This window comes from Lepidothrix coronata, unplaced genomic scaffold (genome assembly GCF_001604755.1).
Source record: "Lepidothrix coronata isolate B3197 unplaced genomic scaffold, Lepidothrix_coronata-1.0 Scaffold4, whole genome shotgun sequence".
Lineage (NCBI taxonomy): Eukaryota > Metazoa > Chordata > Aves > Passeriformes > Pipridae > Lepidothrix > Lepidothrix coronata.
In genome coordinates this window covers 7,170,795-7,195,367 of record NW_016690184.1, presented here as the reverse complement: position 1 = coordinate 7,195,367, position 24,573 = coordinate 7,170,795, and the positions used below count along the sequence as shown (strand labels likewise).

The following is a 24,573-nucleotide window of genomic DNA, read 5'->3' as shown; positions in this document are numbered from 1 at the left end:
AGACCACATGGTACATAAGAGGCTGCGAGCACCAAATCTGTTCAGTCTCAGGATGAGAAGGGTACAAGGAATCTTACTGTTGTCTTCAGTTATTTAAAGGGAGGGTATGAAAAAGACTCCTCAGGAATCACTGAAGTATGAGATGCAACAGACACAGCTAACAAGAAAAATTACAATTAAATATCTGGAAATTTTTTTCACTGCCATGTAGTCCAACAGGAAAACAGCTTGTCCAGAAAGGTTGTGAAATTTTCATCCTAAGCAATACTCAAAACTTAAATGCAAAAAACCATGAGGTCCAACAAAGGTTGTGTGATGAGCAGCCTGCTCTATTTTGGCCTTGCTTTAAGCAGACTATTAGACTAAGTGACACGCAGAGGCCCCTGCCATCCTACCCCATTCTACAACTGTACACTGCTAACACAGAAAGCTCTTCTTTCTAGAGGTCTCTGCTGACTGGAAGCTGGCTAATAGTATTCCAATTTACAAGAAGGGCATGAGGGAAGACCCAGGAAACTACAGACCTGCTAGCCTAACTTCAGTTTCTGGAAAAGTTACAGAGAATTTCATCCTGGGTACTTCTTAAAGGTATTTAAAGGACAATGCAATGATCAGGCACAGTTAACATGGGTTCACAAAGGGAAAGATCTCTAACTAATTTGATGCCTTTGGAACAGATCTTCCCAGAAGCTCTGCGAAGGCACATGGAGGACAGGGAGGTGATTTGAAAGAGGCAGCACAGCTTTACCAAGGGCAAGTCCTGCCTGACCAACTCAGTGGCCTTCTGTAACAGAAGGACTACATCAGTGGACTCAGGAAGAGCTACAGATGTCACCTATCCGGACTTCTGTAAAGCCTTGGACACAGTCCCCCACAGCAAAACTGCTTATGTTGTTAAGAAAATAAAGAATTGTAACAAAACCAAGAGATTTTGGCAAAATTATTTCCCAAGCTCCCATGAGCCCAGATTTCCTTATAAAAAGCTGCTCACTCACCACTTCAGACATAGGTACAACTCTACTTCTCACACAAGTTACACAAGTGGTGAGAGATGATCTTTTCACTTCAGGAACTCTCAATCAACCTTACAAGTCACTCATTTCCCAACCATGTTAACACATTGCCCTGAATTACAGCCCCTCACATTAGGACATATATAATCTTACAGCACATCTTACAACAGAAGAGCTGATTTTACTAGGAATTTTAATGCTCACTCTACCATAGAAATTATCTTCAAAAGCAAAAAGTCTAAATAAAACAGCAAATTTCTAGACTCTCTGGGTCAAACACTTTGTACATGTTAGTACTATGCACTCATGTGAGTTTACAATACAACTACTACTGTGTCAACGAGTGATTGCCTAAAAGGATAAAGGAGCATCTTACCTTACTTGAGCCTCCACTACCTATTTGCTTTAACACTGTATAAACTTTTCCATTGATGGCAAGACATTCGTGCGAAGGTAAAGAAGGAACCTGTGTACATACAGAAAAGGTTAGAAATAACTATTGGTATACATGCAACAGAACTTAGTAGAGGTTCTATTGTTTATTAAGTTAAAATGCTTTAAGTTGTCTTGGTCTTTCTGAACAGGATAAAACTGCTTGCAAGCAGTAAAGCTAAACTTTAAATGAAAGCTAAAAGATCCCTAAAACAAAAGTATTTATATAATGATCATCACTTGGAACATAACACCACTAAACTCTTGCAAAAGATACCAATGCTCTTCACAACAGAAATCAAGGAAAAGGTGTTCTTTAACAAGGCTTCCCAGACCATTAGAGACACCTCCCTCTTCACATATATTGTCAGAAACCAGATTATCTAAGAGACTTTCAGTCCCAGCATGCAATTGAGAACTGTACTCAAACTATCTACTATTTTATTTGAAAGTAACTACTAGCCAGGAGATTTCAGTGTTGTGAAGCTGAAACAGCCTGTCTTGCCCATATCTGCTATACCAAGCCCTAGAAAGGCCTCAAGTTTTGTTTATTAATTTATTAATACTTATCCTCTAGTAGGAAGCTTAAGCCTATCCCCCAGTTTTATCTACAGCTGGGAAGATTCCTACCTGAATGTGCAGCACATGTAAGGTAACCCATTTTTACATGATCTCAGGCCATAACAAATGCATCCAAATTTGTGAAATCTAACAAAATGGAGGAGACATGCAAGTCTTCGGGTTTTTTACCTCCCTCAGACTCGTGGTTTTCAACACACATTGCTTCTCTTTATTGGTACTGCACTGTAGTGGGTAGTAGCGCTACAAAAGCACAGCAGAACAAAAACAGAGACTCTAGTTCTTGTGTCTGTCATTAAGTAGGATCTGAAAAGGTTTAGGTTGCAGACATAAAGGCTTCAGGATTTTGACACAACTGAACTGATTTTTCAAGAGCTGACTTATTTCATCTAGATTCAGACATACACATGAAGAAAGTTATTTTGAGAATAAGTAATACAGATTACTTTCCATTACACATCCAGAAAGATGAGTAGTAATTTTAGATTAAAAAAATATATACATACATTTTACCTAAAGTAGTCCCCAATGAAAATATGTATTTAAAAATTACAGAAGACAGCCTAAAATTGTTACCTGCAAGCCAGCTTGATTTTGAAATGGAGTTGATGGAGTATGTGGTAGATAATAAGGAAACTGGCTGTAGGGAGTAGAAATTTGACTTCCTGGTAGAAAGTTCTTCTTTACAACTGGTGTGCTGAAACTAAAGAAAATTATGAACAATATCTGCACTTAGTTGCATTTTTTAAAGATTATTTTAACAACGAAGTTGAAATCTTCAGTGCTTCTTGCAAGTTAAACCCTATTGACTACCAAGAGCACAAGCCTCCACTACATTCAATAATTAGCATTAAGACCACATCACCTTCCAAATCAAGAAGTTCTTTAGAAGTAAACTGAAACTATAACACACTTAGAAAATACTTTTTAAAACACTAACTAAATCCCCATCTTCAGACACTAGCTGGCACTTCCCAGCAACTGAAACATGAAAGCACTCTAAGGCTAGAAGAGCTGACCACAAGACAGTTTGAGCCACACTTAGTTTACTCCAGCATATTGTTGTTTATTTAAAACCTTTTTAGATTACCTTTTTTTTTAGGTAAGCGTATTGAGACAGACAACTTCAAAAATCCTCACATGATTTCCTTGAGAACTTTAGCTCATACTGCATGTGAGCAGAAAGATTATGTATTTAAGAAAATGAAAGATCACAAGAAATCCTATGGGTTTTTCATTTGTTCCCTCAATGTGTCTAACATCTATTTACTTATATTACCAAATATACTTTATTTTTCCCCACAGTATTTACTGAAAGTGATGCCAAGAACAGAACTGGAAAAGAACATATATGCCTAGAATTTTTTTGTAGAGTAAAATCCCAAAAGTTAAAATAAAAAAAAAAAGGACAAAACCAGTCAAAAGGATGGTTCTCATTGAACACAGAAGCACTCAGCCATTCTGCATATTTACCATGTGTATACATACTGCATGTAATGAGAATTTTTAAAATTTCTGTATTATCAAAGTTTGAAAGAAGTAAAACCAATCTATTCAAGGGCTACTTTTATCAAGTTCCTTCATGAGATGATGTACTTCATTCCCTACATATATTCTAAATTCTACAGCTACAGAGACAGGTCCTACCAACAAGAACAGTGCTTACTCAGCATACAACTTTGACCTAAATGATTCATTCCAGAGACTTATGAAAATAGTAAGTAATCATATAATTATAAAGATTTGCCAACATAGGCATAGGAGTTTATGCATAATTTAAGATCACATAGATAAGTTAGGAAATACTAGCATTTGTTTAAGTGCTTAATTCTGCAAGCCTCTAGATTCCTTACAGTATTTTTAAAAACCCTCAGACACTTGCATCATGGGAACTAGACTGATACAGAGCTATCAAGCTAGAAGGCTTGTCAGTCAGAAAAAAAAGTCATCTAAAAGAAAGCATCACATAAGCAGGGGTCAGAGAAAGGCAAATGCTCTACTACTCACAGATGTGATGGTGTACATACAAATACTGTGAAGCTGACAGAGAAGGCAAAGGTCCCTAAATACGATCTGAATCTCAAAGTCAGGCACTTTCACAGAAGCACATGGAATGTTTGCTATCTGAACAGAAAAACTTAAGAAACCCCATTAAAACCTGCTTAAGTCTTTCGAGAGACCACCTACCCTTCATGAGCATGGAGCTCAGAGACATGGCTTACCAGGCCATATAGTCATTAGACGTGGTGCTTGGTGTTCCCCGAACATGTGATAGATCACTTCTCTTAGAAACAGGATCTGGTGGTGATAATCCTTTTGAAATGGGATGACCAGACTGTTCAAGGTTCATTGGTTTTCTCTACAAAGGACAAAGCAAGCTTTTAATTTCTTATTTCTTTAATTTCTTCAACATGTGAAGGCTGGTGCTACATGCACTACATATTCCTGTTACTTTACCTCTCTGTAGCAGCTTTTCTGTGATGCTTCTTGAACTGGCCATTTTTTTCTGGTGCTAACACAGTTTAGTTTCATCTGATCTAACTGCTTTCTATAGCTTTCATCAAAACTAGATTCTTGCCGTTGACTTTCCAGTCTCTTGGACTCTAGTATTTTCCGCTCCTGACACTGAACTTTATTTTCTGGAAAAAAAAAACCCACAATAGATTACTAAAAAGACTAGATATTTCATACTTGAAACAGATTATAACAGATTTATCCCACAGTTTCTAGAACAATTTTACCCCATTTTCTAGATCAGAATAAACAGATGATTTACTGGAATCAGACATTAAAAATATTATTATAATCTTCAGGATTCATATTCAGTTCAGTGTACAAATCTGGCAACTTTCTTCAAAACCTTAGGATACTACTGTGACAGTAACAGATAACACTGTTTCCTTCACCAACACACAGAATTATGATTATGTTAACAATTTGTACCACAACATCCTGGAGCACTGAGCAGGTTAATAAAGCACTGAAGATAAGCTTATTGCAACATTTCCAGTTAGAAGCCTGTTACTTGTGACAATAGGCAGCCTATAACACAGTGCAATGACTGAAGCCAGAAGCCTAAAGGGACGTGGCATGCTCCACCTCATGATTCCTTTTGCAGAGGTAACAGGACATTGCATTGGTGGGAGATTACAGGGCAGGCTGCAAACAGCACAGCCTAAGCGTGTCCCTTCACAGGCTTGTTCAGTTTTATTTTCAAACGACTAGAAAACAGCACCCCATGATGAGCAGTTGAGTGCAATTCAGCTGGAAGTTTGAATGAAGCACAAACGGAGAAAGCATGACCTGAACCCCAAACTGTTCCCAATCCAAGTCAGTTAGAAATATTTCAATGGGAGGTTGAGGGGACACTGAAGTTGAAGAATCACCATTTTTCAAATGAAATCTTTTTTCTTCTACAATACATACGTACATATACATAATCCTAAATCCAACTCTTGGAACATTAGACATTTTCACCTAATTTCTTCAGCAGGATCAGAAAGCCACTTTAGGGAACTAGATTTCTGATGAAACACTGAAGTAGCAAGTAACTGTAAAATATCAGTACAAGCATTCCATATTGCATGGTGCTGGTGGAAAATCATTAGTAGCAACCTTCTGAACTTTTCTAGCCCTGAAATACTTGCTATAAATCCGAGTTGGTCATAAAATTTCCCAGAAAGATCACAATGTAAGGTGGTCTCTTTGCCAACCGTATTTGTATGTCATAAGGTGACTTCACACAATAATCCAAATCTATGCATTAGATAACCCAACATCTACTGAAGTATTCATTTCCACAATAAACCAAACTGCCTCTTTTTAAAAGAACTTTAAAATAATTCCCCAAAAGTATGTTAATAATGCAGTAAATATCTCAGTCATTCAAATGATAGTAGAACTTAGATTTCTTTAAAGGATTAAAATTCTAAAAATGATAATACACTTAAGGTTGAATCAACCTGTTTAAAGCAAAAGCATTTACAGTAATTAAAAATGTTAATAGCACATTTGATTGACACTGAAATTTAACAAGCCTCTAAAAAGTACACATTTTTTTAGTACAAGTGTCATTCTTTCAAACAAATGGACTCCTGCAATATAATTTAACAAACTGGATTGCACTGAGTATAGGGAAAAAAAAGGTGAAAATAATTCAAGATTTTTTGCAGGATATAGGAAAAAAAGGGCAATTTGCCTTTTGACAAAGTGCTTTAATACTTTTGAGAATCCTCATAAGAAAGTAACTATGACATTAAATTATTTAATGTACACTTGGCCCAAAGATTAAGATGTATGCCTATGCTGTGATAAAACTCAGGTGAGGAAAACACAGTATTACACAAGTTAATGCTCAAAGTGACATAAATTTAAAATTTATACGTAAATGTGCATGAGGCAGTGAAGTTGACCAAAGACAACAGACACTTAACAGATGAAACCAAGAAAAACACAAGAAAGGGCTGACTAAAGTAGAAATAAGTAACTCAAATACATGAACAATCCTAAAATAAGAAAATAGTCTCCGATACATAAACAGCAGCAGAAAAAGCAACCTAGAGTTTCACAATCTAATGGGTAAACAGGACAGAAAGAAGAGTGCTGAAAGCAACAGATAGTGCAGATATTCCGCATTCAGAGAATTGTAGTTTTGCACCTTCTTAAGTGAAAGACAATGTCTCACCTTTTTAAGCTTACTTTAGCCAAAACCATCTCAAGATTAAGCTTCAACAAACCAAGTTAGATCTATAGCATCTATAGGGTAAACTAGGAGCATACACAAGAAAAGTCATAGGAAAAGCAAACCTGTCTCCAAAAAAACCCACCAAAATTAAAAACTAAACAGACCTTTCAAGGATTTTATAGTCCTTCACTTGAATTTTTCTAACTTTTTTCTTTGTAGTATAAATTAGCACTGTAATTTGACACTCCTGACACCACTCTCAGGCTGGCAAATCTTAAGCTTGCACTGTTGCTATTTTGATGCCTATTTCTTATATGTATTGCAAGAGGTAAGGACATAGTGAATTAGCACTATACATTGGCATTTTACATCAAGTCCAGCACTCCAGTTTTAGACAGTGTCACAGCTGGGATTTTTGTGGGCTTTGGGGTTATATTTTTCCCAAAACTATCACAGATACCATGCAAAAGCCAAATTTTAATTAAATAATCCAATTCCAATCAGATCAACTTCTGCTTTTTGAAAAACATTTTATTTAGCAATTTATTTATTAATTTTATTTAGAATTTTTTTTAAAAATACAGGGCAGCATATTCTCAATGCTTCTTCTATTTCAAACTACTCACACATCGCATTAATAGTTACCTTCTCGTTTCCTCACAAGACTTGTATCCACTTCGGGTTTGAGAGTTACAGATGAATTGTTAGCGCTTTCTAAGCTGTCCCCATTCAACAGCTGCAACTGTAATGAAGCTTTTTCTTGTAAGGACTAAAGAACATAAAAAGCATCTTAAAAGCATCAAAGAATTCAAGAGTAGTATCCAAAAGACATTTTCTTATGGTAATTAAATGAGAGATGCGTCACAAAGCATCTTCAAATATGCTTCAGAAAACAGTGCAGGTTACACAGACAAGTATTACTGATGCTACTTTGAAATACATCAACCCTCTGAATTTCCATAATCCATTTTCTGTAATAAAGGCCCAAATGCTTTCTATTCTGGAATTTTCTTCTGGGAAATGAGGATATGGGACATGAAAATGCAAGGCTATAGCTGAAAACTAACCTCTATCAAAAGCCATAATTTACAGCTCCATAAAGCACTTAAAAACTTAGTTAAATGGAATTCATTACATAGAGTACTTCTCATTCTAAAACTTGTGACAACATCTGAAAGAGCTCCCATAGTCAAGTTAAAATCTGCTTATCCCCTTTTCACAAATCATATAATGATTTCTAACACTACCCCTATTGCTCCCATCGGAGGTACTGTTTAGAGAAAGCTCTTTCTTAATGCCTGATTAGGCATAATAGTTTTCAAATTTAAAAGCCACAATGAAAGTTTCTATCTACTACTGATTACTCAACAAAGGGAAGTTATACCTTCTTTCTTTCTTGAATTGAAAAAGGTGTTGTTGTATCTTTCTTTCTAATAGATAGGATAGCCAGAATGAGTTCCTTATATATATTTTAAAGATATTTAAGTTACCTGTAAGTCTCTCAGGTCATATGAATCACACCCATCAGATTTCGGTTCTGATGGCGGAAAAGGCGCAACAAAAGCGGTACATTTGGAGCTGGATGTCTGCCTATTGAAGTAACATTGTTAATTACAACACACGCCAGCGTACAATGGTCTTTTTGTGAACTAGATGAAAAAGGCAGTTGTGTGAAGACTTTTGGCTACAAGCTTCAAATATACAGAAAAGCGGGTCTACTCTAATACAGAAGTGAGAAACAATACAAAGAAGTCTGTTAAAAATGAGGATTTAAAAATATTTTCAAAGTTACAAGACTATCTTTTATCTAATTTTAAAAACTGGAATACGCAAAGAAGAAGATAATTTGAACAAAATTTATTTTTGCCCGAATCTCCATTTCTTTTGACCCTGCTGATTAGTTGGAACAAGTAATTTATCTTTGTATGCTTTCATACAAGGAATCTGAGTAGTAAGATCAGAAGTAGGTTATACTGCCATATCTCTTGCAACTATAATGACTATTTGACTAGTATCTTCAGGTCAATTTTAACCTTCTTAGCATTTGACATTTCCATTAACCAATAAACCAACCTTGAAAAGGAGTATCAAAATCTGTTGTGCTGCAGTAAACCAAACAACCATACCTCTTCATAACACTAGCCGTAAGCGGGATGACATCTGAATTCTCCACATCATCACCATCATCACACAGTAGTTGAACAGGAACCCTCCCAAATGGGCAAGTCTAAGAGCAAATGGAATGCTATCAGGTGTGTGAAGCAGAATAAAGAGTTCAAGATTTTTAAGAAAACATTACACGTTCTACCTGGTTAGATTTGTTTAGTGGTCTCAATGGATTGTGATAATTCACTAGAGCACCAAGTTCCTGAGACTTTTCTTCCCTGAAGAAAAAAAAAAAACAATCACACAAAATAAACACAAAGCCAAACAAACAACACTGTAGTGTGCATGTTTGGTTTTGGTTTAAATTATGTTTTAAGAAATTAAGTAAGAAATCAAGACATTACCCAGAAAAAAGTTTGTTAAGAGTAGAAGAATTTTCACCAGAATCATTCCTTTTTATGTTTCTGTGATTTCCAACTATGTTCTGAAGCCCAGACTCCTGTGTGCTTGATACTGTAAGGAAAATAGTTAGAATCATTCAGATTAAGACACTTGAGAATAATACCTAATTCATATCAGGTAAATTCAACTGAATTGTTCTAAGCAATTATTTGGGTTAAATTAAATCAGTTGATTTCATTGATAGCAAATTTGAGAGTGGTCTTATGAGCTGTGTGAGGTCAGGGAATATCAAGCATTCAGCTCATTCACCAGCCCATGTTAATCCAGTAGAAAATCTTGCTTGGTTATTGAAGTTCTGGCAAAAGTTATATGAAGTTGCACATTAATCTTATAACTCCTGCTTACATTAATAATGAGTTTTGTGAAAACAAAACATATATTGAATTTTTATCTCTAAATAACTCAACTACGATTTAGCATTTTACAAAAATACCTAATGTTACAAGCTCATGTAGGTAAAAAACTAAATAAGCCTACACTTGCCCCAAAGTTCACTGCTTCCTAATTGGCACACAGGGTTTTGCCATGTGTTCTGTCAGAGGCATTCCCTCAGCTAAAATGGAACAGGACAGAAAATAAAATTGATTAAAAACTAATACTATATCTGAATATTACAACTGTTCCTAAATGTTTGGGTTTCTCTCTGTACCCAACTAGCATTTCACTCAAAGGTTGGTTCAACAGGAGACAGGCAAATCTCAAACCACACGTGTGAAAATATATCCCTAAGGAAATTACATTCTGTCCTTATACAATGCAAAAACATGGAAGTGTTTGACAACACTCTTGGAAGAGTTAGCTACACACACTTCAGTATTTAAGTCAAACCACGTGTTTTGCTCAATTCCATTCCAAACAAATTTATCTCCTGAAAACTTCAAGAGATAACTATTCCCTTATTGAATTATATACCCAGCAATCAGGATCAGTTATGTTTTACGAAATAGCCAAGCACTTTAGTACTGATAAACACACAGGTTTTGTCCATATGTAAAATAAAGTTGAAATGAATTATTTTTCCCAGATTTGACTTCACTGAAATGCCCACCAGCACTTCCTCAGTGTGTCAGAAGATACACCTCCAAGTAATCTATCTGTATGGTTTAGTCTGTATGCTTCAGTTCTATTTCTTCTCTACCAAGAGCAGCTCTTATTTCACACTTCCAGCTGTAAGCCTCTATTACAAACTACAAATATGTAATGACAGTCAGAGGAACACCCTCTGCAGAATTACAGAACCCACTATCCCATGGCCACTGTGAACTACTATCACTGCACTGAAGATAAAAAAAGAGTACTGATGGAGTAAGATTGATAAGATAAATAAATGTATCTGTTTATTAGACAATAGCAGATTCTGAGTTCTTATCTGGAAGGGAAAAACACTAGAGATTTTTTTCCAATCTAATATTACAATAGGTATAAACTCAACTAATATTTTAAGAAACTGCAGTTACCTGCTAAATTCTCCTTGTCCTCATCTGAAAGTAACTGCTTTTTTTTCAAATGAAAGTTTTGCAGAGCAGTTTCCAACATTTCTAGTGGAACAGCAGAGTACTCCACAGCTTTCTGAAGGATCTGCTTACACTTCTTCTCATTTTCTAAGTAGTAAGAAACACAGAGTTAGAAATCAAGTAAGTGAAAAACAATTACACCAGGGCAATGTTGTTTTTTAATGAGCTGGTTATATTCATGCTATCTTACATTTACACCATTCTATGAAGCCATTGTTCATGAGGCACTTCTCCCCTTACATATTCACTTTAAGGATACTGCCTGGAACAAGTTAAAAGTGAATCATCTAAGTCAATTTTTCACATTAAGTTGAACACCACATCACAAAATATGCACTTTCTGTACTTTTTAGTGTTACAGGAACTGTAAGGAAGTACAAAATATTCTAAAATCCACTTTTTCTGTAGTATCGGCAAGGAAATACAACTTTTATGAACTTCCATTTAGATCTGACCACACAAAAATTTTATTACATATATAAAACATCTTTAATGCACTTAATAGAAACCAAATTTAAAAGCAGCTATTAAATAAAACATCACTGCTTCAGGCAGCACTACAGTTAAGAAAAGAGGAGTGAAAAGCAAAGATATGGTTTCATTACAATTTTAGACATTACTAAATGCCATAAGCAGATAATATTGAAGAGAGCTGGGAGGGAAAAGGGAGTGTTTTAACAAAACATATCAGAAACCATCAATTTACACGTATGCATACAACCATTAAAAAAAGTAAAAGTCAAATAAGGAAAGAAGAGTACTGCAACCATAATATGTTCCCTGGTTTAAAGAGCATCAGTGCAAAATGATGCAATGTTTTGTTACAGCTGTCAATGCCCCTGAAATCTCAAATGCTGTTCTTCCTCAATTTCAAAGCAGCAGAACATCAGCCACTTTGTCCTTACTGGTACCACATACATTTATACTTAATTATTTCTGATATTATATAGTAGCATATTTAAGAGCACCATGTCTCCAGCACTCAAAACCCCACCAGTAACTCAAGTTAGATGTCAGTGCTGCCTGCAGTTCAGGTTGGGGGGACTGCAGTGTATGTATTAAGAACTCATGCTTTAAGTAACCTATTTTAAGAATACTAAATGGGTGATGTCAGACACCAAAACAAGGAAACACCAAAATTAGATTGGCTATGCTTTCATTTAAATCTATTTTGTGCTTATTTGTTGTAACTTGGTTTTTAACCATATAGTCAAACACTGTTTTTTCTCTCAAATCATTAGCAAGTGCATGGGCTTTAAGAATCCTTAACCAGCATTCTGTGGTTCTACCTTTGGCTATATTTAGTAACCACACATTGCTTCAACAAGACCTGCTACTCGAAAGTAATTCCTCCTATTATTATATGTCTCATTGAGTAAGAAAGAGCGTGACACCAACACCCGTGTGAAAAATTAACTGCTTCATCCCCCTTAACAGATGAGGATCCAAAGCACAAAAGTAAAGTCAGAAGTATTTCTGAGTTTCAATCAGTCCACTTTGCCACATACCAAAAGCCTGATTCATCCACCTTAGCATAACATTTTACATAGCCAAAAGCAGAGTTTTATCTACGCTTACGAGTTCTGACCAATTCACAGCAAATTTTGCTTCAAGTATACTACCCAAGTCACCCAAGTAAGGACAAGACAGATCCTCATCTGACCTATTCAAATGAAATGGTAGTTAGTATTTAAGTAAAAAAAACAAAAAAACCCCAAAACCAAAAAGGGCACTCCATTTTCAGACCATCAATATTCAATTATTAAGAAATCGACATCAATTTGCCAACTCTAATTTCATAACTTCAACTTGAGCTTTATCTGGAGGAAAACTGTGAGCCAAGGAAGTGAATGTACAATTAACTTTTCATTCTTAATGCAAATACTGACAGGTGTGCCAAAGCACTGCTGAAATGACTGGGATGAGGAGGCAACAAAGCACTACTCTCCTCCTTTCCCTCTGGCCTAAGCTGGACACACTCAGTGAAAAAGGAACGGCACTCTTAAGTAACACTGTACAAATCACATGTTCCGTTAATCCTCTTTGAAGCACGCAGCAGGGACACTACAGCTTCATACACATTTCCAAGTGACACCTAGATCAGCTCAAGGGTAACAGATACAAATCAGAGAGCACACCGGAGATACAAAGCCAATCATAACTGGCTTATTTCCTTTGGGATTAGGACTTCATTTTACGTTAACTACTTGCTGTCAAAGTAAGATAAACTATTGCATGAAAACATCCCACAGCTACAGGATGAATTTAGTCACTGGTAACCTGTAGCAATATTTCTACACTTAAATTACACAATAGGTTTTATTACACTTATTTAACAATATCTTTATTATTGCAGTATTAGTGTCTTATTATCTGTTTAAATAAACATACAGTGCTCACTAAGCAAATTATTAGCTACACTAAGCAACAATTAGCTTATTTAATACTGTTTAGAAGTTCAATACCACAAGATTATATTAGAACAAGACTGGTCAGATAACTGATTTATGTTAAACAGAGAGACTGTAATTTCAAGTCACAATATGCAAATTTTTGTCTTCTCCCCATCCTGTAGTCATATTCAGTAAACTTCCTCCATCAATTATTTTACATAGCATGTATTTGAGGAGGGTTTCCACAGACTGTCCTGTTCCATTACAAATAAACTTATCAGTTAAGAAAAACTGGAAGATGTGACAGGATAAATGAGTATCTATTATTGATTTTAACAAAATGGCTCTGTGTCATGGGACACACTTTGAACATCTAAACTGTATCCTAATATACAGTTAAAAAGTAGTACTGGAGTGAAAAATTCATAGAGAAAACCACTACCAGTGGAAAATAAACAGAAGTAAATGAAGAGAAATAAAAATGTAAAATGTATTCAGAATACAGGGTGTAGAATAGGCAGATTAATTTCATTTAATTATTTATTGTAGCTAAGTTTGGGGAGAAGTTCTCATACTAGGCAGTATACAACAGCTTGTGTGATACAAAAAAAAAAACAAACCAAAAAAACCCAAAGAAAAACAAATCACAAAAAAAAAAAAAATCAAGATATATCCACCAAGCCTTTTCTTTTCAAATAAGAAAAGAGCTTTAATGGGATGTGCTTGTCTTTCTGTATAGAGCAAGATGTTAAAAGAAGAAATTAATAGGGTGACAGAGATCACTGCTCAAATCACCCATAGAAGGAAAAGAAACCCAAAAACACCCTACGGGCAGGCAACACAGCCTTGCTACCAAGTACCAGGCAACCAAATTGCACATTGATAGTGTATTCTGGTTTAATAAAAAACATATCAAGAATCTACAGTTGCTGTTTGGAAGAAGACAGAATTTGTTCCACAAGCAAACAAAGTATCTAAAGGGAAATCACCACCCAAATTTGAGCATCGCTCTTCAATGCAGCAAGAGCCTTATTCAAAAACCTTCCACTGCAAGATCTAAGCTAAAAAAATAGAATATACTGACAGTTTTCATCTTGTTTGAAAGTTATTTCTAAAAAGGAAAAAAACCTATCATGAACAGTGTGCATATTTTCATTCAAAAATGAACCCACATTCTCAATAAATTTCATTCAAAAAAAGAAAATCCAGCTTTTTTTTTTCTTTCTGATTTAATACTTACAAGTTTCCTTGCAAATAATGTAACAGAGAAGAAGTTGATGACAACAAAACCTAGAACAACACAGAACAGCAATACCAAACAAGTTTTTTTACACACCTTGTGATAGCTCAAACTGTGCAAAAGCCACGTGCACAAAAGCAAATTGCTTGCAGTTCAGTCTGGCCAGATGAAATTGGTCCCGTGCCTCCTCTGGATCCTGAAGACTGTAAAAACAGCATATTAATAGTTATAAAAGGTGAAGAGCTTGAGAAACAAGTTCCATGTGCTGAATAATGGCTTTAGATAACTCTGGAAAAACAATCCATCTATAGCTAAAGATTTTCCTCTCCCTTAGAGCAATCAGTGTACTACAAATATGCAACAAACCTTAGAAAGCTAATAATTGAAACACATAAAGCTGAACCTTTCAAAAAATCCAGAAAATGCTCAAACCCAGAAGAGAAAGCTGAAGGACTCATTCCTTGTCACTGTTTATGTTATGCCTCAAAATACGCCGATATTTTCCCTTGGAGCACCCACTAACCAGTACAGAACACCCACCTGCAGCCCTTCCAGAGAAACATCACCATTCTTGTAGATAGAACTACTCCTACACAAGGAGGTTGCAAGGCAGAGGACAAGGAGATTGCTTTAGGAACACCAAGAATGCAAAAATGTATCATATTAATAAAGTCAGAAGAAACATTATATACACTACTAGTTATAGCCTGCAGCAATTCCTTACATAAAAGCAATATTGAACTCCAAACTTCTGCTAGAGGTTGAGCTGTTCTACAATGAAGAGCCTCTGCAGCTGTACCCAAACAGTCAGATTCCCTTAGCAGAGATGTAGGTCATTGAAAGAAGTTATTTCTGCAGGTACATCTAAAATACCACAGGACCAGAAAACCAGGACACAATGAGAGCATTTATCCAATAACCACCTCTATTAAGGGTTCTGTGGGAACACCAACTCCTTACCAGATGTAGATAACTCAGTTTTCCCCCTACTCCTAGACAACGCAGTCTCATCAGTGAAATTCGGTAGCACAATGTGGATTAAGTCTATTTTCTGCAGACATGCCAGAAGAAGCAGTGGCAAGCATGGTATACTTCAAAATGTAGAGACTAAGCCACAAAGTCCAGATAACATATTTCACACTGCATAGTTTGTTTACTTTCACCAAATTTTAATCCTAGTTTCACATTCAGCCATAGATTGCTAAGCAGGATAGTGCTCGCACACAGTACACCAGCATTTAAATATTCTAGAGGAACTACAGCCTACGTTAATACTAATCAAGATACAAAAGGCCTAAATCTACATCAGTATGAAATAACAAATTAATCTTACGTTTCAATGAACTCACTCTCCCTTTTTAATATTACTAAAAAAAGGAGCATAACACTTTTACTAGCAACATCCATAATCAAGAGATAAAGGAATTCTTTTCAAAATTCCACCTGCCTCAACAGGTAAGCAAAGGTACCACTTAAAAGTGGGAAGAGGGAAAGATTTATGATAATGGTTCAAAATAAAAGTACAGAAAAATACAACATGGAAAACTAAAGAGAACGTATTTTCAGCAGGATTCTGTGGAATTAAGAATGAGATAATCTATCATAGTTTAGGCATGTTACCAGACTCCAGTAGGTTTAGTGAACTCATCTCTGATCACCCAAAACAATAAGACAGGCATGGAATAACCCATCTGCAGGCAGTCTGAGCAAAAGAAGTAAGGCTGTAACATGAATTACATTCACTTTCCAAGAGAATGTTAAATTTTAAGTTCCAACAGAAAGCAGCAACAGCCTGGACAGCAACACAAACAACAAGACCCAATGCACTAGCAATAGGCATCAAGTGCCACACACTTGGTGGCACTGTGCTATAGTCAGAAGCATTATGTGAGAGCAGGCCTGGCATGATTAATGTACAATACAGATGCACTGTTTGCCTTTGACTATTTCAGAGTACATTCAAAGGTTCTTCAGACAACCTTGCTATCATAATTGGTCAAAAGGTACTGGCAAAGCAGACTGCAGCTAGAGAAGATACCAGGACAATAAAGGTCCAGTGCCAAGAATGGAATAATCCAATTTCACACCTACTCATTGGGTGGAGAAAGACTTGGGGGTGATGGCTGATGAAAAACTCAGCATGAGTTGGCAGTGTTCACTCACAGCCTAGAAAGCCAAATGTATCCTGGGCTACATCAAAAGCAGTGTGGCCAGTAGGTCAAAAGAGGTGATTCTCCCCAACTAATTCACTCTTGTGAGACCCCACCTTAAACATTGTGTTCAGCTCTGGGACCCCCAGCATAAGAAGGATATGGATCTGTTGGCAAGAGTCCAGACAAGGGCCAGAAAGACAATTAGACAGCTGGAGCACCTCTCCTCTCAAGAGAGGCTGAGAACATCGGGGCTGTTCAGCCTGGAGAAGAGAAGGTTGCATGGAGACCTCATAGCAACCTTTCAGTATCTGAAGGGGGGCTACAGAGCAGTCGAAGAGGGGCACTTCACCAGGAACTGTAGTGATAGCACAAGGAATAATGGGTACAAACTGAAAGAGGGGAAATGTAGGCTACATATTGGGAAGAAATTCTGTACTATGAGGGTGGGTAAGATATTGGAACAGGTTGCCCAAGGAGGTTGTGGATGCCCCAACCCTGGAAGTGTTCAAAGCCAGGTCGAATGAGGCCTTGAGCAACATGGTCTAGTGGGAGGCGTCCCTGCCCATGACAGAAGGGGTTGGAACTAAGTGATCTTTAACATCCCTTCCAACCCTTAACATTCTATGATTCTATGATCAGAAGAAAATGTTGATGGCAATAGACACCAAAATCTCAAACTACTGCCACTGGTGCTGAAGTTTGTGATGCTGACTTTCTTTTCCACCTCGTTTAGATGGAACATGTGGGAGAACAGCAAGCAGAACTCTATTGAAAAGCATATTTCTTCTCCCACCAAAGGCAGCATCATCAGAGCACCTATTAGTGTTGCTTTATTTGCAATAGCTAAAAAAATAAACCAGAAGCACTCTAGGAAGTCATGAGATGACAGGATTTTCTTTGATAGGAGCTAAAACCAAGCAGAGACAAAATACATAGTACTAGACAAACTGACACATTAACATACATATTAACTGGACACATTAACTGACAGTGCCTTCAGTTTTACTTTCTGCAGTATAACACACAGAATACTGACCTCTTACGTACACCTTAGAAGTATTTGCTTTTCAAGCCATGTTCTAAGGATCAAGTGGAAATAGATCCAAGTGACTAAGGAAATAATCTTTCTGAACTTAAACTCTCCTATAATGAGATAAAAGATGTGACTGGATAAGAGCTTCCAATTTCTATTATGGAAAAGAAATTCCACAAAGTATGATCCAGAAGCCTATGTTACACAGTTTCTGTTCTGAGGAAAAGCAACTAATCTTTAAACAAGAATGCTACCTCTCAGTATCTTTGGAGTCTTTCTGGAAGAGATTCTTTATTCCAATTACACATAAACACCTTAATTCTTCAAGATACTAAGGTTTCACAAGAAGGCCACTATTCAGTTCTGTTTGTTTCTCAACAGGGGATTCAACAGATTACTTCCACTGTACGCTTTTAGTAAACAGTGATGCAGCAAGACCCATGTAAATGACAGTACAAAGAGTAGACAATTATACAGGAAGACAAAGCCACATGCCAAAGAGTCAAACAGAGGAAGGACATCCAAGAAAAAGACTAGCCATGTTCACTGGAAGACTACCTGCTCAGCAATAATTGTTACATTGCTGCAATATTCAACTACAGTTCTTCATCAAAACATTTGCTGTAATGATATTTCAAGATATTTCAGAAGAACCCCTTATGGAAAAAAATCACATTATAACCCTGCCCTAAATTACATCTGAACACATCTGAATAACCACACTGTTCAAGTCTGGACTAAATAAAGCAATAAATGACTACAATCAAAATTAATTTTCCAAGTATGGAAGTACAGAACAATGTTCTGAGACATTCTTCCTATCCTAAGCAGCTAATTTAATTTAACTGTGCTGAGTACTAGCAAGGGAGAAAGCATAGTAGCATAAAACTGAAAAAACATAGTCTCCTGCTTTTTCCCATGTACCTTACATATAGAACCAAGAAAAAAGAAAGTGTTAACACCTCTAAATCAAACAGTTCCAAACAATCTTTGTATATGCTTATTAGCATATACAAAAAATCCAAGCACTGTGGAGACAACTGATAAGCTGACTCACCAAAGCTGCTCAGTTTCAAACAGCCAATAAGAAGACATACACACTCAACAATAATTTGTTGCAGAAACCACTTACAAAACAAGGTATTTTTGTCATAATTCGAGCACAGAACGATGAGTTCTTATATTGAAAATTTATACTTACGCTTTCAACTCAGCAAATCTCACAAGGATGCGAGCATAGCTCTCATCTTGACTGTACTTTTCTGCAGGTAATGCAGTCACCGCTTGACTGTAACGACCAATGAGTCTGTTCAGTAGGCTAACATCCATCTGAGGAACACCCTTTTTCTCTAGTCTAAGCAAAAAACATAGCCAATCTTCCGGATTATTTGCTGTCATCATTATTTGATTAACAGTTCCAGAGTTATCTGACATAAAAACAAAAAATGATTGATTAAAAAGGCAAATATGACTGGAAGAAAATACTTCTTATAAGCTATCCCACAAGACAATTACTGATTTTATTTTTTAAACAAGATTAGAGCAATGCAGTTAAGAAACAAAGAGGAACAAAATTTACTCTGTGGTCCTTAATACTGAATGCTAAATCTTTTCACTCAGTCTAAATTAAGATCTGTTGCCAGAATGACAAAAGAATAACAAAACCAAATACCTGTTGTATCAGCTGAGATTTTAGTACAGTTAAGCTCATCTGTGATATTGTCTTCATTTCTGTATTTGTTTTTCAAGTTTCTAACTCTATTCATGATTGATGCAATTTGCGGCAATCCTCTTTCACTTAGGTCCGCCTCCTCCATCTGCAGACACAAGGTTAAAAAACAGGGAAGTTACTAAAGAACCCTATTGTAGCTCACCTTCAACCTGGAATTACCATGGGAAAGCCTCTCCTGTATAATTTGCAGCTTGGCCCAGAAACAAGAAGGTAATGCACTTTGGACAGATTAAATAGGTTCAAAGAAAGAGTAAGTTTAGTTTTACAGTGAATTGTTGGTCATTGTTCCTTTGGTACTCAGGTATAAAAGGTCGATGAAAAGTTGCTGGAAGGCTCAGAAACATCAGATCTATTTTTAGATGAATTATAGATAGAGAAAGAATTGAATGGGATAAATTAAGTTCATTCACCTCTGACCCCACTATTTAAAAAATAAACCATGCACCACTCTCAGGAATTCTGACAATTAATTTTTAGAGCATTAGTCACTACAAGATGGCATTATTTTAAGAGCACCACTCTGTTTTCCACAAGCAGAGATCATAAATCAGAAAGATTATTGTGCTTATAGAGCTTGCTTATTAAGCAATAGTAGCCATATTTCATGTTCATCCTGTACTAGAAATGGCACATCAAGAATATTAAGCCTGCTCTTGTCTATATAGAAGTTTTGTAGGTTCAAAGTACAGTTTCTTTGTGTAAACTCTAAGACTTAATCTGGTAAAAACACCATCTACATTACCACTATGAAGATGTCTTAGCACCTTAAGAAACATTTAAGACCTAACTTGAATATTTTTGCAGAAAAGTAAAAAATGCACTAAGTTCTGAAAATGGTCCCTTCCTTCACAAAATGAAATATTTTCAGTGGTCTAAATAAAGCAGAAGCAAGTATCCCCCCAAATATAGCTGCAAGCAAGACCTGTACAGAAAAGAATAATTATGAAAGCTAGAGACTATATGCTAAATGAGTAGTATCTGAAATACAATTTTTATTTCCCTAAGCTGAGACCAAAAAAAGAACCCTCCTCATTTATCTTCAAAAAGATACATTGAATAATTAATAATTAATTAATAATTTAATTTTCAATACTTGTTTGGAACTTCCTTTAATATCTGTTTCTCCCTAAGAGTCAACTTAGGCTGTTCTGAGAGTGGGTCTGTAAACTGCCCCATCTTCTGGAGATCACGTTGCTAAAAATTACATACGTGATTACTATAGCAAAGACTGTCCACATGCCACTCTAAAGATGACAATTATTCATTTCATAAGGAAAATTTTGGTACACACTGCAGTTTTGCCTTTTGAAAATACAGTAGAAAGGACTGTGGGGAATTGGATACTCCAATCTCCTCTTTGTGGGTGAGAATATCCTTAGAGATCTGTCCTTGAACACTACCCATTCCCTCCAAGTATAGGTGAAGTCAGATTCTCCATAACCTGAAGCACCAAGACAACCAAAAGAAAGTTACTTCGTGTTCAGTAATACCTCAATCTCTCATTACAACTGTAATTACTAAAATACCCAGATGGATTTTGGTTTTTTTAAACAGACTATATTTTCCTCACCAATGTCAAAGCTTCATTATTCTTGCAGTTATAGCTTGCCAAATACAGTAGACAAAAAGAAAAATAAATTTCTGCATAAATTTGATTTAAAGTCACAACAGTATGCATCAAACTTACATTGACAGCGTGCTGCTTAACTGCTCAAGGTTCAATGTGCACTACTATGGAGAAAATCTTTCCTGAAGAATGGATATGCCTTGTCAAAAAGGTAGGGTGGATGAGGGTCAGACTACCTCAGATGATCCCATGAGCCCCAAGAAAGGCAGCTCTCCAATCCTGAAGAAGTGCCTGTGTATCAGAAATTGAATGGTTAGACATTGAAAAGTCTGTAAAGTCATTGAATGGTTAGACATTGAAAAGTCAGTAAACCCTGTAATCTTGCCTCATGCTTATGTCATCCCAGAAACACAGTTTTCATTAAATCAGTAAAAATATTCCTATATAGCAATAAAAACAGAACAAAAAAGCTTGAAGATTACTTTGTGAATGAGGGCAAGCACTTCAAAATGTATCAGCTTGTTATGATGTTTGGAGATTAAAAAAATACACTAATGGCATATTTGCCTGTGTATTGTCATGATTTGCCAGCAGTCTTTCTACTCATGCCAAAGTTCAACCACAAGCAAGTATTCAGAGTTTCCTTTTTTTCTTAATCTGCTGCATGATTACTTTTAAAGAAAGCGTTTGCCATCAATTTCACTGGGCTGTGTGTTCAAAATCTGAAAGACAGCAAAGACCTACAACAGCCACAGGCTGTTACACACACACTCAACAGGAACTGAGCTTCCAACTGCAACAACTACACTGCAGCACACCCAAGATCCAGAGACAAAGTTAGGGACAGGGAACCAAGAAATGGAGAATATGTATCTAAAGATCAGGAAGATACAAAACTACCTCTAAATACAGTGTAGTAGTTTCAACCCCTCACACAGACCCACTAAACAAGGAGCCAAAGGACATACTAAAAAGCCGTATACATTGCAAATGGATGAAGTGGCAGTACAGGTTAGTCATATGATTTCATGTGTAACACACTCAAAAATATTTACTGATTAAAAAAAGAAGTAATAACATCCAGTCTTGAAACAGTTTCACTATTTGCTCAGTTTCCAAATGAAGCCAGATGCAGTTTCTCACCAAATGCAAATTTTAAGGAAGTACAAAACCACTTTTTAGTTACTGAACAAAAAGGTACACTGTTCTTACCCCTGGAATCTACTGATATTTTGCATTTGTCTATCCAAGGAAGTATAGAGGGCAGTAAGAATTTTAACCAAGTGCCCAAGAGTTTACCTGGCTTTTATCCTCCAAGTGAACTGATCAGCCTAGTAAAAGAAATTAACATTATCCTATTACTTATATTTTCTTTATATGTTCACACCATTGTAGCTACACCGTTACCTTAAGTATTTGTTTAGCTTTGTTCATATGGCCTGATTAAAACATCTACTATTGTCAAGATACTACGTGATGAAGAACTTCAAGTAAGTCCTCTATGTAGAAGAGGTGAAATGACACCTTTTCCCCAAAATCAGGAACTTTAGCCATGCATATGTTTTCTGACACCCTCTCCCACACACACCCCCCCCACTATCCTTCCCTTTCTATCACAAACAAACAAGAGAAAACTCACTGTGGCCACCTTTTTCTACAGTATTTCCATTGTTCTGTTTGCATATTCCAGTAATCATTTATAGTGCTCACCACTTAAGCAAAGGTACATATTCTTGCATGTAGTACAGGAAACCCTGTCTGCTACAGGAAGCAGAACTATGTCCAAGTGGAGTCACATCAACATCACATAAATACACTACAGTATTATCAAGGACCCTTCCTGAACATCAGGGTCTATTATATGGACATTTCAGTGTTTAGAAGTTCCTGCCTCCAGGATCTTGTCACCTTGGTTCAAAGCAAGAATGGGAACATGCTAGAACAACATACAACCATCTTCAGAAACACACAGCATCCATCCAATTATCAAATAGTGTTCTGTGGATATTACATCAGAAGCTAGTATTTATTAATGACGTGAAGGAGCAGTCTTTACACTGCTGAATGTCTTTAAAAAACCCATGGGAGTCACGAAAGCAGAAGAGCTTGTTAAACCATACAAGCTTTTAGGTTAAATTCTAAAGAGCAAATTGCAATGGTAAGCATATGAAAGAAATCCTTCAACTTTTCCTTGATTCAGACAGATGTTAAAAAATGGTTACAAGCTAAATTCTTCCATAAGCAGTCATCAAAACATGACTTCAAACGAGTAGCAAAGCCCTCCAAATCCTCTCCAACTTCAGCTTCCCTCATACCACATATATACCCTGATCCCACATACCTCCCTGATCCCAAGACTGGATTCTACAAGATTATTAATTAGCTCCCTACCTAGATAGAGTTGATAACTCGCTTCTACTGCAACCACTACGAGAAGCCTCTCCTTTATCCAGCAACTATTTCCCAAAATACACAGAATCGTGGTGTTTCTGAAGCATCTACTCAGGCTTTAAAAAAAAAAACCTACACAAGTATATAGTCTATCTTTGATTTTGTTTTCAAGTCCTAAATCAGGATTTTCTTAAAAGGAAAACAAAACCACCCAGTGCTAAGAGAAAACACCATCGATTTAAAAAAAAATTAGTAACACTACCTATGAAAAGAAATAGGAAAGCATTAAATTCTAACGTCGGACACAGAAAACATAAAACTCGAAGACGCAAAACAGGGTCGGTCAGGGAGACGCTTAGCAGCAGTGTGGCGGGTGATGCCCCGCAGTATAAACAAAGGCCGCGGGCAGAGGCAGGGCAGGAAGGGAATAGAGACACCAGACTTCTTGCCCGCAGGGCCGCAGCCCCAGGGGGTGCCGCGGAGCCCGGCCCTGCCCAGTGCCTCTGCAGCCCCACCGATATATCAGCACCGCCGCTGTCCCGCGGCCCGGCCGCCCTCACCCCCCTGCTGCGCTCCCCCGCCCGGCCCGGCCTGGTCGCTCTTATACCTCTCCGCCGGCTCGTCCGCTCTTACCCCCCCACTGCCCGGCCCGGCCGGTCATACCTTGCTTTGCTCTGCCCGGCTCTGCTCGGCCCAGCCCGGCCCTCCCTCCCCGCGGCCGAGGGTTGCGCGCGCCGCTCTCCGTTCGAATGTGACCCCCGCCCCTAGAGCGCTCTTCCCATTGGTCAGAGCGAGGGGAAGCGAGCGCTGATTGGCCACAGGAGGGAAACACGCCCCCCCATTGGAGGAGAGAGGCCGCGCGCCCCCGCCCGCCCCGGCGCCTTGTGGGGTCCGAGCGGGAGAGGTTCGTGCGCAGGCGCGTTAGGGACGGAGAGGTTTTGGGTGCAAAGCGCAGGGCACGGAAAGGAGTTAGCGGGAGCTTATTGAAGTGTGTGTCTGAGAAAGCTTTCCTCTTTTAGCGATGGCAGGTTTTATTTTGAAGCTTCGTTAGCTGTAACAGAACAGCGGGGTTGTGTGTCCTGACCAGCTCTTTAAGGTGACGTCTCTACCTTTTCCTCCGAGGGATCCTTCATAAGCCGATCCCGTATCTGCAGTGTGCCTAAGGGTGCTAAAAGCAGCTCCTTCTCTGAGCTGTCCCGTTCTTCTTGGATTATAATAATGCAAATGCACTAAGTAGAACAGTTCGGCCTCTCTGGTTTGCATTCTGGTTGTAC

General features: G+C 37.3%; 1 protein-coding gene across 1 annotated transcript in view; it reads right to left on the bottom strand.

The window, feature by feature from the left end:
- The window catches only part of TTK (TTK protein kinase), a 33,226-nt gene extending 9,176 nt beyond the window's left edge, over positions 1-24,050 (bottom strand). Inside the window, exons 1-15 of the mRNA XM_017823747.1 lie at positions 23,963-24,050; positions 21,029-21,199; positions 19,282-19,426; positions 18,811-19,036; positions 14,520-14,626; positions 10,734-10,877; positions 9,219-9,327; positions 9,017-9,092; positions 8,835-8,935; positions 8,199-8,298; positions 7,354-7,477; positions 4,482-4,663; positions 4,247-4,383; positions 2,601-2,727; positions 1,390-1,479 (exon numbers count right to left, since the gene is read on the bottom strand). Coding sequence (XP_017679236.1) covers positions 1,390-1,479; positions 2,601-2,727; positions 4,247-4,383; positions 4,482-4,663; positions 7,354-7,477; positions 8,199-8,298; positions 8,835-8,935; positions 9,017-9,092; positions 9,219-9,327; positions 10,734-10,877; positions 14,520-14,626; positions 18,811-19,036; positions 19,282-19,426 — 1,668 coding nt within the window. The 5' untranslated portion in view covers positions 21,029-21,199; positions 23,963-24,050. The remainder of the gene's footprint in view (positions 1-1,389; positions 1,480-2,600; positions 2,728-4,246; positions 4,384-4,481; positions 4,664-7,353; positions 7,478-8,198; positions 8,299-8,834; positions 8,936-9,016; positions 9,093-9,218; positions 9,328-10,733; positions 10,878-14,519; positions 14,627-18,810; positions 19,037-19,281; positions 19,427-21,028; positions 21,200-23,962) is intronic.
- Between the last annotated feature and the right edge of the window lie 523 nt (positions 24,051-24,573).